The sequence below is a fragment of the Taurulus bubalis genome (assembly GCF_910589615.1).
Source record: "Taurulus bubalis genome assembly, chromosome: 2".
NCBI classification, from domain to species: Eukaryota; Metazoa; Chordata; class Actinopteri; order Perciformes; family Cottidae; genus Taurulus; species Taurulus bubalis.
The window spans coordinates 25,019,130-25,033,291 of NC_136590.1; the positions used below are offsets into that span (position 1 = coordinate 25,019,130).

General features: G+C 44.0%; 1 protein-coding gene across 1 annotated transcript in view; it reads right to left on the bottom strand.

Annotated features, from left to right (window-relative positions):
• galnt10 (UDP-N-acetyl-alpha-D-galactosamine:polypeptide N-acetylgalactosaminyltransferase 10 (GalNAc-T10)) overlaps positions 1-14,162 on the bottom strand; it is a gene marked incomplete at both ends in the record, with an annotated part of 70,813 nt that overhangs the window by 47,952 nt on the left and 8,699 nt on the right. Inside the window, one exon of the mRNA XM_079214007.1 lies at positions 294-396. Within this exon, the coding sequence (XP_079070133.1) occupies positions 294-396 (103 nt within the window). The remainder of the gene's footprint in view (positions 1-293; positions 397-14,162) is intronic.

A 14,162-nucleotide genomic window follows, 5' to 3' on the forward strand; every position in this document is an offset into this window, starting at 1 on the left:
GAACGGAAAAAAATCAAACTGAGTTGCCGGTGATTGTAGCAGATATAAACTGCATTTATGACGGTGGAAACGCACTTGGAGCAGAGATTTACACCGCCGCTGCAGAGCTGGAGAGCAATAAGACTCCTGAGAAGAGAACAGCAATAACAAATGCGTCTTCAGGTTTACCGGGTCTTTTGCATAACTGTAAAGCTTGTGTGTACATGATGAATGTGTCATGCAGTTCTCCTTCATGTGTGACAGAATACTACAGATAAGGTGGGAGGTGGGGCTACGAGGAGGTTTGGACCTACCGGATCTGGAGGAGTCTCGTTTGATTGCCTCATAGTCGTGCCAGTCTTTCCTCTGCACGCCGTCGTGCCCCAGCTGAGCATCCTTCCCCAACCGGTTCACCCCCTGTGGGAAAACATACACGCACGTTTAAAAGGGCCACACCACAGGTTTGTTGCTGCTGCTGCTGCTGCTGCTGCTGCTGAAAGGACCCTGTTTTACAGTGAGATCACTCGTGAAGGGGTTTTGGGAATATTTCTAAATTTAGAAATCGTAAAATCTTGATTTTAGGGTACTTGAAAGGTGCCGTCTTATCACATAGTCTAAGATAATCATTGCATCATTCCTAAGGCAGATCATCATCATGAGGCGACTGTGGGTCAGTGGCGAGCAGAGTCGTCCTTCAATCAGAGGATAGGCGGTTCGATCATGTCGATTTGTCCTTAAGCAAGATGTTAACCCCAAATTGCTCCCGTAGCTGTGCCGGCGGTGTTATTGTAAGTCGCTTTGGATATAGGTTGTCAGCTAAATGAAATGTAACGTAATAACAAAGCTTTTGCATTTAGAAAAGGGCTCCGTTGCTGGTGCTTTATGCAGACCCTCAGGCATCTGAGACGGGGAAGTCTACCACGGGAAAAAGGAGCCGTTTCATGAGAAAAATCTAATCAAAACAATAAACATAGCATGTACTGTGACAAAATAAGAAAAAGAAAAATATAACTCTGGTCGTATCTCAAAACTCATTAATGTGTCTGTAAATGCATAACATGAAAGGACACAATAGAACAATTATTAACTGATAAAATGTGATTGACTGGAGATTGTGATTTACTATCGATGCTTTCAAGCTTTCAAGTTCATTCCGTAGAATATAACAAAATCTAAAAACATCTATTTTTCCAACGACAAAGATTTCAAAAATAATATTTTTGGAAATGATTAAATACTAAACCTCAGAAATCTGAATCTGGAAATCCAGTAGAAACTGCAGATTCACCGGAGTCAATGACTTGCGGGATATTAGAAACTAGCTTCTGAATGCAACACTGTTTTGCAGCTGGATCTCAAGGACCAGATGTGCGTTAGACTTTCTCACCAGCCGGCAGCTGTGACGGCTTGGCCGTCTCAAATACTTGCTCAGTCAGTTTGCAAAGCCACCACTGTGCACCTTTAAGAACACGCAACAAGTCCTCTTCTCTGCTACTCTCCTCAGCATCCGCGTCAGCAGAGAGATTTCTCCCGAGCGTCAGCACAACACCGTTGGATGGTGAGAGCCCGAGAGTTTATCCACATTAAGCGTGCTCTCCCATTTCATGGCCGACGATCCTGTGAGGAGAATATCAATGCCGTGACGCACGGGAGGCCTTGTGTACACAAGCGCGCACGAAGCACCGTCTGCGCTGCGGCTTCGGCGTATACAAGAGGCGGAGGCTCCATTCTTCTCCCACTCAGCCATTCTACACAGCGAGTGACTTTCAGTGACTCGGCATCATGAATTACAGGATCACAGCACAATGGAGAAATAATTAGCTTGATGGGGAGGAGGCAATTAGTGAAACACTTAAATACAACTGGCACCACTGACTGCATGAGATATTGTGAATTATTAATCAGACGGCTGGCTGAGAGGAATGTGACACTGATTAACAAACTGTATATACACACACATTCGGTTTGAGGACTCTTGGTAGGTTTGTGATGGCGTTGGAGTTTTAGACCCTGACAGTGAACACTGTGGTGGTTGAGGATTTAAGGTTGAGGTTTTGAGTTTGTGCCCAAGTAGGTGTCCATTATCAGGATTTAATGGACAATAAGGGAGAGCATTAATTTCTGATTATGGACACCTCGGGCAAGGGCATTATCCCACTTATAGCACTGTCACTTTCCAAAGAAATAAATAAAAACCACAAGATTGTTAATTTGTATTAAGAATCTTGCAGCAACCTCCACATTCTGAAAAGTGTCTTAAAGCTGCATTCTCTCTAATGTCCATGTGGGGTGACTCTTCTGCAGAGGTGTCAAGTAACGAAGTACAAATACTTCATTACTTTACATAAGTAGACATTTTGGGTATCGATACTATTTTCACGCAAATATCTGTACTTTCTACTCCCTACATTTTAAAAATAGCCTTGTTACTATTTCATTTTGGTTTGTTTTCATTCCGGCTTGTCATCGTTCAAAAACACACACACAAAAAACCTCTCCGCCCCGTTGCCCACAGATACGTGCGCGCGCACACAGGTGAGCGCTGAGCACATACACCAGCGGACAGAGCGCTGCGAAAAATATGTCGCGTGAAAAGTAGACCGCTATGTCTGAGTTTTAAACGCTCCCAGGGTGAAGATGCAACAGCAGCTCTCATGTGAGGAGCAGCGGAGTTCTCCTCGCACCGGAGCAGCTCTCTGAACCCGGAGCAGCTCTCCTGCTCCAGGTGAAACGAGCCAAAGTGCTCATGTCTTCTACCAACAATGAGCTGCTGGCTTCACATATTACAAAAGTATAAAGTACACGGATATACAACTAAGTCATTAATAAATACATGGACAAATGACTGTACTTTCGGGTAAATGGTTACGGTACTCCGTTAACAGGTTACACTTGCGCATGCGCGATTTGACGCGACGCCGTGAGCTCCGTGAGCTCGTCTTTTCCTGCTGTTGCGTTTCTCAAAAGAAAAAAACAGGTCTAAGCTCAATATTGAGCATGAATTGAGAGAGGCCTTATCATGTCTACAACCCCGTTTATAACATGTGTGTCGAGGAAAGCAGGTCACTGCAGCCACTAATACTGATACAACCTGATGGCGCACATACCTGCACTCATTCAGTTTTGTTTGGCAAAACAAATTAAAAGCTTATTGTTTTCCACAATGAGCTATTTAGTAGTAACTAAATATGAGTTATTTTTTGCACAGATAGAACTTACACAATACATTGTCTGATGGGGCAATCTGATTTACTTGAAAGTGATTGCAATTTTCTTTATTCTGTTATTTATAAAAGCACAGATGAGTCACACAATTATGTTATTTACAGAAAAAGTTTGAGAACCACAGCTTTAAGTGTTTGTGTCGGCCTATTTTGCACTATTACAATACTTATAGGCAACTTGTTATCATGCTCGCTCCATGAAACGCATGTTAATGCTAAGTACACATATGGTACTTTAATGTATTTGCATTGTAATAAAATGTGATCATTTTAAATGGGCACGTGTGCAGCTGAAACGGGTAGACTAGTGCATCCCACATTTTTCAACATAACATTTTAAAACATTACAGTCATTATGGCCTTTATAAAAATGATTGTTTTGGGGAGGTGGGGTAGTGCACTATAGGCCCCTGAGACGCGGCTTAAGAGTTTGTCCTTAATGGAAAAAAAACATTCCCCTTACATTACTTTTACTTTTATACTTTTAAATAGTTTTTAAACCAGTACTTTTACACTTTTACTTAAGTAAAAAGCTTGAGTTGATACTTCAACTTTTACAGAAGTAATTTTAAACCCTAGTATCTATACTTCTACTTGAGTAATGAATGTGAATACTTTTGACACCTCTGCTCTTCTGGTTGTATAGAAGTCTATGAGAAAATGATTCTACTTGAAACATGAGTTTATGTCTCAATCTCTAGTTTCAAGTCTTCTTCAATACAGCATGATGTTCATTTAGTAAATGATGGTCATTTAGAGTCAAACAGACCATAAAGCAGGGGATGCTTTAGGGCGGGGGCTAGAAGGTGATTGACATGTCGCTACCACCACTTTTTGTCTTAGCACTTTTAACTATTTACACAATCTGTGTGTTTTCAGTTCATGAAAGTAAATTGTAACCCTTTTGGTCGCCTAAATATGTCTTGTTCAGCATTGGGTTTATACTTAGCTCTGCCCTCTCTTGTCACTTCTGGTTGAAGAAACAGAAACCAGATGGCCCACAGCCAAGATTTGCTCGAGGTTTAAAATCTGTAGTCCACCCATCAATGAGTGATGTCCCGGTGACTGCGTTTCACAATCGTGCAACGGAAATTTCCCCTACTCCAAGAAATAGGACAGCCCTGACATACAACGGGAGATATTCCTCGTCCAATCAGAATGGAGTATTTATCCAGACCATGGCATGAGTTTGGGTAAAAGGTCAGGTGAAGGTGTGGTTGGTCTGTTCACACAGTAAAATGTCACACATACGACAGATAACCATGAGATATTTTTCCTCAGTTAAAATCCACACTCTGAAACATAACTGTTCTATTTTTATGATCTCTTTGAACCAAAGCTTGTTTTTTTAATGCAACTCTACATATATCCTGCGACTGTCGAGGTAAAACCAGACGGGGAGAACAATGTGACGGGCGAAATGCATTGACCTAATATTCCATCTCCTAGCTGGCTTAGAGATGGAGACAAATATAAAAATGTATTCCGCGCTCCCTTCTTCTTCTTCCTTTCCTCTCTGCCTTGCCCTCACCTCTCTCCTTCACCCCCCCTCCTCCAGCCTTCTCCTTCCCCTCTTTCCGTCACAGGCAGATGCCCTCAGTGTGTCATACAAGGACCTGACAAGCAGCAAGAGTCCATCTGTGCAAATTTATACTAAAAAAGAGGTGAGATTGTGCCGCCCCATTTCCTCCAGATTACAATTTCAGTGCACGTCGCCATGATATTCCTCCGGGGCTTTTTTTCCTTTCTCGCCGCTCAACGAGACCTTGAAAAACAAGACAAGGAGAGAGGAGGGAAAACTTTCCAGCTAATGTGTGCACATGTTTAGTTTTGTGGAAGCAGAACGGGGGCGGGCACTGAACCTAAAGGAAGTTATTCACAGTCAAAGAGGATGAGTCTGAAAAGAGACGGAAAAATCTTGAGGAGCAGATGGGGACGTCATCGCTTGGTGTGTAATAAAAAGTCGGGTGAGACGAGTAAAAGCACACCCCTCCCTCGACAGCCACCAGACTTAACTTGCACTAATTGTGAATGCACTCCAGCTGAAAGACCAGTTCAGTTTATTCGTTTCAATAAAGCTTGTGGGAATTCCATTCATTTTGCAGGCATTTGAAAAACGACCATAGAATTGGACAAATTGAAATATTGACCTGTTGACAAGAGATGAACAAAAAGGTTCGAGGATCACTGAAATTATTGCAATCCATTTAGTTTTGTTACTGAAGCTGTTTGACAAAAACAAGGAAATAGATTTGAAATGACCTCTGATGTCGTGAAAGGGCCTGGAAGATGTTTAAATCAGGGGGTAAAAGGTGTCAAATAAACACCCACAGTTGTACACAACATTTTTTTGACAGCATCATGGTTACATGATATGTTTACACTATATCAAGCCCTCACAGCCTCTCACACTCAACCACTTAGCAGGTGACATCAGTGAGTCCCAGGGTTCAGGGTTTGAGGCCTTAGGAGAGGGGGGGGGATTGGGCCAAACAGTATACAGGCGTGCTCACCGCTCTATGAGGCTGTATTTAGGCACAGCGATGCTTTGAGCCACATGGCAGCATGCTGACATACTCTTAATGACAATGCTAGGATGTTCAGCAGGTATCATGTTGACCATGTTCACCGGGACAGTTGTTGGTTAGCACTAAACACACAAAACCACAAGCTAGATGGCTGATGAGAACGTCATTAGTTCTGCAAGTAATAAATCACTATGGACTCACGGTGGCCTCAGATTAAAAATCAAGGGATTACAATTCATCCTGAGGACATGATTGTGTAAACAGCCGTCCCTCCAGTGGGGACATTTCAGTCAGTAGCGAGGCGACGGACGGACCGACAAGATATTGCCATCCATAGAGTCGTACCGCTGAGCAGTCCTGGATAATAATAACAATAACCAGATGTTTTGAAATGAAGATGCCCAAGGCAGCCATTTCATTACAAGCTATAAAATGCCCGTGAGGGGGCAACCAGAGCTGCAACTAAAACTTCAGTCTCCACATTTGTTTTGTTGCTCAGTGAAGAACCCGGCGGGCGGAGTAGCAGATTTAGTGGAAATTCATCATGAAGAAATGATGACATCTTGTAATAAATGTTGAATGTTAATAACTACACGTTGGATTGAATCGTTAATCAACAATAAGAACTTTTGTCCGACCAATGGTGTCAATGATGCATTTAAAAGAATGAAAGTGAATGATCGGTTAACGACGGGTCGGCTATCGGTCAGAACAAAGAATGTAAAAAAAAACGCGCTCTCATTAACTGGGCAGGCCCCCCGAAAAAGTCTCATGAATTACACGGCAAAAAAAAACTAAAAAGAAATGTTATATTAGTGGAACAAATATTCCGCCCCGATGCAGGGAAGCGGCGGGAGAACGATGTGGGCAGAGCCGGGAGGATGTAACTCCTGTCACCTTGCGGTGTGAAGCCTCGTTAAATTTAATGAAGCCTTTTTAGTGGTCTGTTTAACTGGCGACACGGGGCCACACGTCGGTCGTACACGGATTCCACAAAAAATAAAGAGGCAGGCCGATGGTGTCCGTTGACCAATGTGCGGCCGTGTTTGCGCAAGATGTGGAATCACGCAAGTTGCCCAATTTACCTGGAGGAGGCACCGGCAGTGACGACATTTTCGGGAGCTGTCTTTCAGAAAAAGGAAGCGTCACGTTCAGACAAAACCCTGATCATCAGCCCAAGATCAAGTTTCTACCAGTGTAAAAGCTCAAACTGGTTTGGGTTTTCTGCAAACTGGCTAAACTGGCGCTTACGGTTACGACACGTTCTGGATCAGCATTCTGTTGCAGCTTGTTTTGCATCAGCAACAATATGACGAGGTGATTATAATAAGACTCTGTTTGTATGTATTGGTGTCTGACAGGTCTTGCGCAACTTACTGAGCTAGTATGAGAGAGAGAGAGAGAGAGAGAGAGAGAGTCGATGAGTATGCAGTTAGCAGTAAGCAGTCGAAGCTGGGAGCTGTGTGTTTGTACACTTTATTTGTCTGTAAATAAATGCCACGACTCTTCAAGACTCGAGCCAGGTTTCCGTGTCTCGCACGCCACCCACTGATTAAAGTGGAGCGGATTCGCCCCGAAGTCAACGACAACTTCGCTTAAGGCGGGTCGACCTTTAAAAAAGGTGGACAAGCTGTTCTCATTTGAGTTACAGGCCGCTCCTTTTGGTGACGCGTCTGATGAGCATAGCATCTCGTACAATACACCGGTGTGTGACTCCGGACCAACCCCCAGTGCAGTAACGTGCAGTAAGACGTTACTTCCTGTTGTTCACATGAAAAGTGACAGAAATAGCTCCGTCAAGAATGAGGAAGTAGAGAACTGGAGAGAAAAGTTGAAAAAAACCTTGCTCCCTCCTTAACCCCAAAAACAGCCATCAAATCACAGCAGGAAGCAGTTGATCGCCGTCCGGAAAGCGTATATTTAGCATTTTCCTGCCATTTATTCGTCAGAGCGTATACTGATTTAAGTCTTCTGAATTCGGACATGACGTCGTTACAACACATTCTGTCTTAAAATGTAGACAACACCTGAATTAGGACATGGGGTGGTGGGGTGGGTTCATCACTTCTCTCCCCTGGTGACCTCGATGGAGGGATTTGCAGATTATGAAGAGCCTCTCTGAAACCCTGGGTGCCTAACCTCATTTCCATGCTGCTGTGGTCTTCTGTTAATCTGCCCAACAGCAGATTACGTTTGCTGTTCAGTCAGATAGGTTGGGATTGCCGGCTGCTTTGGGTTTAGGCTCTCGGCAGATGTTGTGGGCCGCTGCGCGGTATTACAGCACCGGTGGGGAAAGTTGCTTCCTCCATTTGGCACGCTTTCTTTGATTCCAAGCTAAAGAATATCTTGTTCACTTTAACTTTAATGCCCGCTCCATCTCCACGTCTGTTTTTATTCCATCGCTATCCATCATCAGCTGCACGGCCGATGCACGAAAGCCTAGTCGTTAAAGCTGAAAGAAAATGTGTTTTCTGCTATCTTTATTATTAAATGTAGTCCAGCCAAAAAGGACGAACAGAACAGAACAGTCTTTGGCTTTGCTTTAGTTGCAGTCAGGTCCAGTGTACTAAGGTCACGATGCCACCTCGGGCAGAAAATCATGTGCAAATACGAGCTTGCTGCCAGAAGGTTGTTCAGAACGCTGCTTCTTTTATAAAAAGGTACAGTGCCCAGGTAATGTTGCTGTCATCCATGAATGATTACCTTTAAGTCGCTGGTGAAAGGAAGGAGAAAAATAAGAGCTCTGCGGAGTAATACAGGGGATTTTCTTTTCTTCCTCTTTCTCTAGTTTACAATTGCATTTCCTTTTCCTTCAGCCTTTCGGTTTGAGTAAAGCACCCTGAGGTGTGGATCAGGTTCTTCTTGTTTGAGTCACAAAGTGTTTTTGTCACAGAATCACAAAAGGTCTTTCCTCATTCGCCGATCAGCTTTACGTCAACGCCTGCTGGTTGCACCGACCTCTGGAACCTCTGTCGCTTGCTGTTATTCAGGAGACTTTTTTTTTAAATGGCCAAAATAAATATCCTCTCTCAGGATCTGCACACAACTCCTGCTGAATTAGATTTTAGGCTGTAGAAGGAGAGTAGCGCCTAGTTCATAACATCCCATTTCCATTGCATGCTCTATCTACATGTCGGGAAGAAGAAAAAAACGCTGGAGCAAGCATGGCCTTTGGGAATGTCTCCCCGGTCTTTTAACGCTTGATGGCGAGAATTTAAAGAAAAGGTTCACATGTACTGAGAACAATACGCGCAGACATTTAAATAGTTATTCGCTTGCTTCCTCCTGCTCATACTTTCCATGAAGAGATCCCGATTTGACATTCCTCTAATGGAAACGATGAGGGAAAATGGGATGTTAATACTCAATAAAATCAAGTGAGTATCTACCAAAGGGAGACAGATCAACACAAAGAGGGAATTCTTCCACTGAAAACACAGTGGTTTCTCAACTAAAGAGGACTTGCATACAGTGGGAAGCAGGAGGGATGACTACAGGGAGAAGAAGAAAAAAAATGTGACACTTAAGTCGTAGCTGCTAGAATTTCACGCAACACTGCACCTTCATGCAAACATAAATGAAGATAAACCCATATTCTTCTGGGTTGCCTTTGGCACAGCGGGAGAGCGGATATTACCAGCAAAGCAGTGTGTCTGATAACAGAGCTGCCCGTTCAGGACCACAATATACCCCCCACACTCCTTATGAGAGTCAACAAGAGCACGCTTCTACTGTTCTTTTCTCTTTCCCTTCCTGGTTTGTCAGATCACAGGCGGCTCCACCACCCTCCCCCCGGAGACACAACTACCTGTTTCCTATTCCACCTCACCTTCTGCTCCTCCTCCCCCGCTTCCTCCTCTCCTCAAGCACTTCCTGGCTCGTCGCACAGAAACATTACATTTCATTTAGCTGACGCTTTTATCCAAAGCAACTCACATTTTTGCTCTATACACCGTAGAAACCGCAACGGGGAGCAATTAGGGGTTAAGTGTCTTGCTCAAGGAAACAACACAACATAAGCTACAAGTTAACAATCCTCGCTTCCTAAAAATAGGAGTAACTATGCCACCGTTTCCTCCAACTCTAACACCTCCGCCAGTCACAGATCCAACAAGCTGTTGATCCGACTGTAAACTACTAGGATGAATCATAGCGTCGCATCTAAAGTGCTCTGCTGGCAAGTGGTCATCTTTTGGCGTTGTAAGTTATTGCTGTTTTAGAGAGGAAGAACAAATGCTATACAGCAGCGCGATGCATCCTTCTCCAAAACGTACTCTACGTATACGGGAAAGAACTCCAACTGACAGCGGGCAAAGAATATGAGCCCACCGGACTCATCTCCCTGACAGGAGTCATTACCCGCTGCTCTGCTGCGGCCAGATAGCGGCCAGCGTACTGGATGGAGGCCAACGACAGATGCTGCTGCTCTGCCTTCTTGCAGGCTTCCGAACTGTGCCTAATTCTTGAATGCTTGACACGGACACCAAAGAAATACTGGCAATCAAGACCTGCATGTTGTGTGAACAGTCTCACCCCCTCGCAGGGTGTTTATTCTCCAGGGAAAACGAGCGAGTCGGCATTTATCTTGACCGCCATCAACGCAAACAACGAGCCCAAACCGCACCTACACCAGTCTGCTTTACTGGAGAATTGTTTAGCAGAAACTTTATTTATATTAACTCCTCACCAAAAGAGGAGAAAACAATAATCCCCAACTTCCTCCATGGCATACAAGAGGAATACAGCAGTAGCAGACATGGAACTTGGACAGATGTGCGGTGCACCATTTTGCAAGAGATTCAGCATTTCGCCGTGACATTTGGGTTAAAAATTGAATTTTAAAAAAGGAGGCCTAGTGTGATGGATGTGTTCGGGACTTCAGCGGTAATTTACAGCTGTGTTACCGCTGCCATGATCACAGCTTCCACTGGCTTTCGTCCAAACCCATATGAGCAAAGTGCTGTTCAAATAAGCGTCTTAATATCGTGTCTGAGGGAGAGGAAGCAGGGAAATGCTGCGCGGTGGCCATAAAGTGCTGCTCAAAGAGCAGCTTCGGTCTCGTCCGAGCCGGGCGACAAACCTCCTCCCCGGGGACTAAATGCTTTAGGTCAATGTAGGGTCGAGGCATCAAACTATGTGAGGCCAGCAGTCGCTCCCTGGAGCACGCCGAGTAATTCCTCCGTTGACGGCGTTCTGTAACGCCTGCCTTTGTAGAGAGGCGGGGCAAACATTGCTCTGTTGAGTGACAACTATGAAGACAATATTTCTCCGTACACCGGACGGACGGATGCCAGGTATTGGCAACCATTTTGAGAAATTAGCAACCAATTTATTGCTTCTGGTTGCCATTACTGGCAACTACTTTTCATCATTAAGAATAGAAAAGCTAATACTGCACCCCAAATTACAAATGTCTTTATAAATAAATAATATTTTATTACTGGACATTATATATTTAAAGCCACATTATGTGGTGTTGGCTCTCCCAGCCTCTTCAGCTGTCTGAGCAAGACGGATTGGAGGTCATCTCTGAGGGTAGAGATGATGGCTAATGTTGTTGCTGTTGCCGGCGGTGTCACTTGGGTGATACCACAATCCGAGGCTTCAACGTGGACAGGGGCCAATGGATACGTGGTGCGAATCGGCACGGCGGTCGAGACAAACTACATTTGAAGGGAGGCAACGGGTGAACGAGCAGCCGGTGGCTCGCCGGGTTCACATCTGAGGGATCTGTGGGGAGCACGGCCGCAACTGCACTGCCACTATTCTGGATGTCAGCAACTGAGCCAGAGACGCTATCTGATTAAGATTCAGATTGTGTTGAGCAGATAAAACACAAACTACAAGGAATTATATCAACGCTGACATAACCGCATAGTATCTTCATTAGATGTTTACTTTTTGTCATTAAATGTTTGTCATCTGTATTCAGGAGAAATACCTCCGATAAGCCTGGCAGGTATTTGCATCTTTTCTTTGCTTTGTCGTTTATCTCAATTAGTCTAAATACAAGGGAACTAAAAACAGCAACTCTATATTCAGTTTCAGCAACCAAAAGACGACAGCAATCGCTGTTAAAAGGTAGCATTGAGCCCTGGACACAGATTTGTTTGACCAATTACTACAAGCGAATCAGCAAATTGAAAGAAGTTTACTGCGTTGTCTTGCAGATTATAGCCAAAGATGTCAAATGTAAAAACAAGTTACTGGTCAGCTATTTTGTCATTGTATGAACACCATTTCCCCAGCCACCCCCCTTTCATCTGCTCTGTTTTTTCTTTTTCTTTTTTTGTGACAAGCAGCCAGGAAGGAGTGTATTTCCTCCCTCACTCTTCCTCCTCTCTGGACGCAGACCTCGAGAGCCTCATCTCATCCTGTCGCTGCAGCGTGGGAGGGCCGTGTGCCGCCGTAGCCGAGAGGGACGGCGGACAGATGTGCCTTACATAACGATCAGCAGAAATCAGTTATCTCAGTGGCCCTAATCCTGCTAGCATCCCTCCATACATCTCCCTACAGCTGCCTTGTCGTGCTGCGCCAAAGCTTTCACTGCGCCGCGGCGGCGAGAGCCAGAAGGCCCGCCCGCCACTCCTCTTCCGTTGGTTCGGGGAAGAGGGAATCAATGAGCTTTTTTTAAAAGCCACAAAAAGCTGTGGCTTTTACAGCTCCACTGGAAGGCAATTAGCAACATTTGTTCGTGAGGAGACAATCGGCTCGACAACGGTCCAATGTGAGAGCGTTACGCAATAACGCGCCGTAAATCCAGCAGGCTTGTTTCGGCCTGGCTGCCTCACATCGACGCCAGGCCCAGGTGATTAATGGCGCGCGGCGGCTCACCTGAGCGGCGAAAACGAGACCCAACAGCAACAGCAGAAATGACTCATTTGAGTGAAGATTAAAATTCAATGAAAGCCATGTAGATGGTTTGTATTTGTCCAGGCTTTGTTATCTGTGCTGGGATATTTCTGCCACTACCCGTATTCCAGGTTTGAGTAATAAGTCGCTACTCTGTGCTGTTATCGGCCCCTTATCATTATGTAAAGGGGTAATATGAGCTCAACGGTCAACTCACCAGCCTTTCAGCGCTTTGAACCACACCTCACAGGCTTCATTTAGCAAATGCGTTTCATACCTTTAGTTTTTTTTTTTTTATAGATTTTCTCATATTTTATACTCAACAATTAACCAAACCACAAATAAATAACTGTTTACTTTCCAAAGACATTGCTATTTTTTATTTTGTATTGGAACTCTATGAAAACTTGAAACACCAGCACATAGATTATTTTTTCGGGGAATGTGAAGCTCCTCTTGAGGTTTTTGTTCAGTTGATTTTTTTATGCTTTGATTGGGACAAATGGAAATCCCATTGACCTCCATTATGTTGGCGTGGTACATATGTTTAAGAGGCTCTACCATCAAGGCTTGTGCACATACATCCGACACCCTCTGCATGGCTCGGTAGCTCTAGCGGTAAATATAAAATAAAATAAAAGGTTTTGTTTTTGTTATCCGTAAGAACTGCCGCTTGGAGACACATGGTCGTATGTTTACTGCAATCAGTTATTAAGTTATAACTACAAGGCAGTCATTGCACTCCAGAGAGTTTAAGCAACAATTAACATTTTGGAAAGGTTGTACCGGAACTAGTTGCAATCAACAAGTGCAAGAAGGGCACGACACCGTTTTACAGAGAAAGGAGACTCAGCTCGTATGTTAATAGTGAATATGAAGCAAATGATAAAAGCTGATAATAAAAGCTGTCCGCTGAGAGCTCATCTTCGCCTTCTCAAACATTCACCAAACCCACATACGGCGCAAAGGTCGGAAAATACTCAATGACCCTCTTCGACCCCCTAGACTGGACATAAATGGGCTTCTTTCACTCCATCTGAATCTATTCTTTTGATTTTTTTGGGAAGTTTGAACCGTTGTTACCCAATTAATAACGCGTCGACCCCGGTGACATCTCAAACCTCTTACTTTGGCAGGACGGTTTGCGTTACAGAGCAGCTCAGGCTGCGGGTTATTTTCCCTCCTTCACCATGACGCGTTCGTCATGAGCTTAATTTACACGTCAGTCACACGGGAGGTGAAAGCAACTACTGCAAATCACATTTTGACAAGCAGCTAAGCAAGTGAGTCACCAATTAGGAGTGTGTGTCACATTTTCTAGAAGGCTGAAATCCACAATTTAAAAAATATATAAATTAGCTCTTAAGTTTAAAGACACCGGAAAAGTGTCCGCTTGCACAGCTCGCGCATCATGCGCAAACACTGCGAATGATGCAACGTGGGAAATGGGAAACGTTTTTAAAAGTGACGATATATTTGATTAATATTTCATACAACAGCTTTAAAAATAGAGATGGAATTGAGTCAAGACATATATACACACACACACACACACATACATATATATATATATATATAT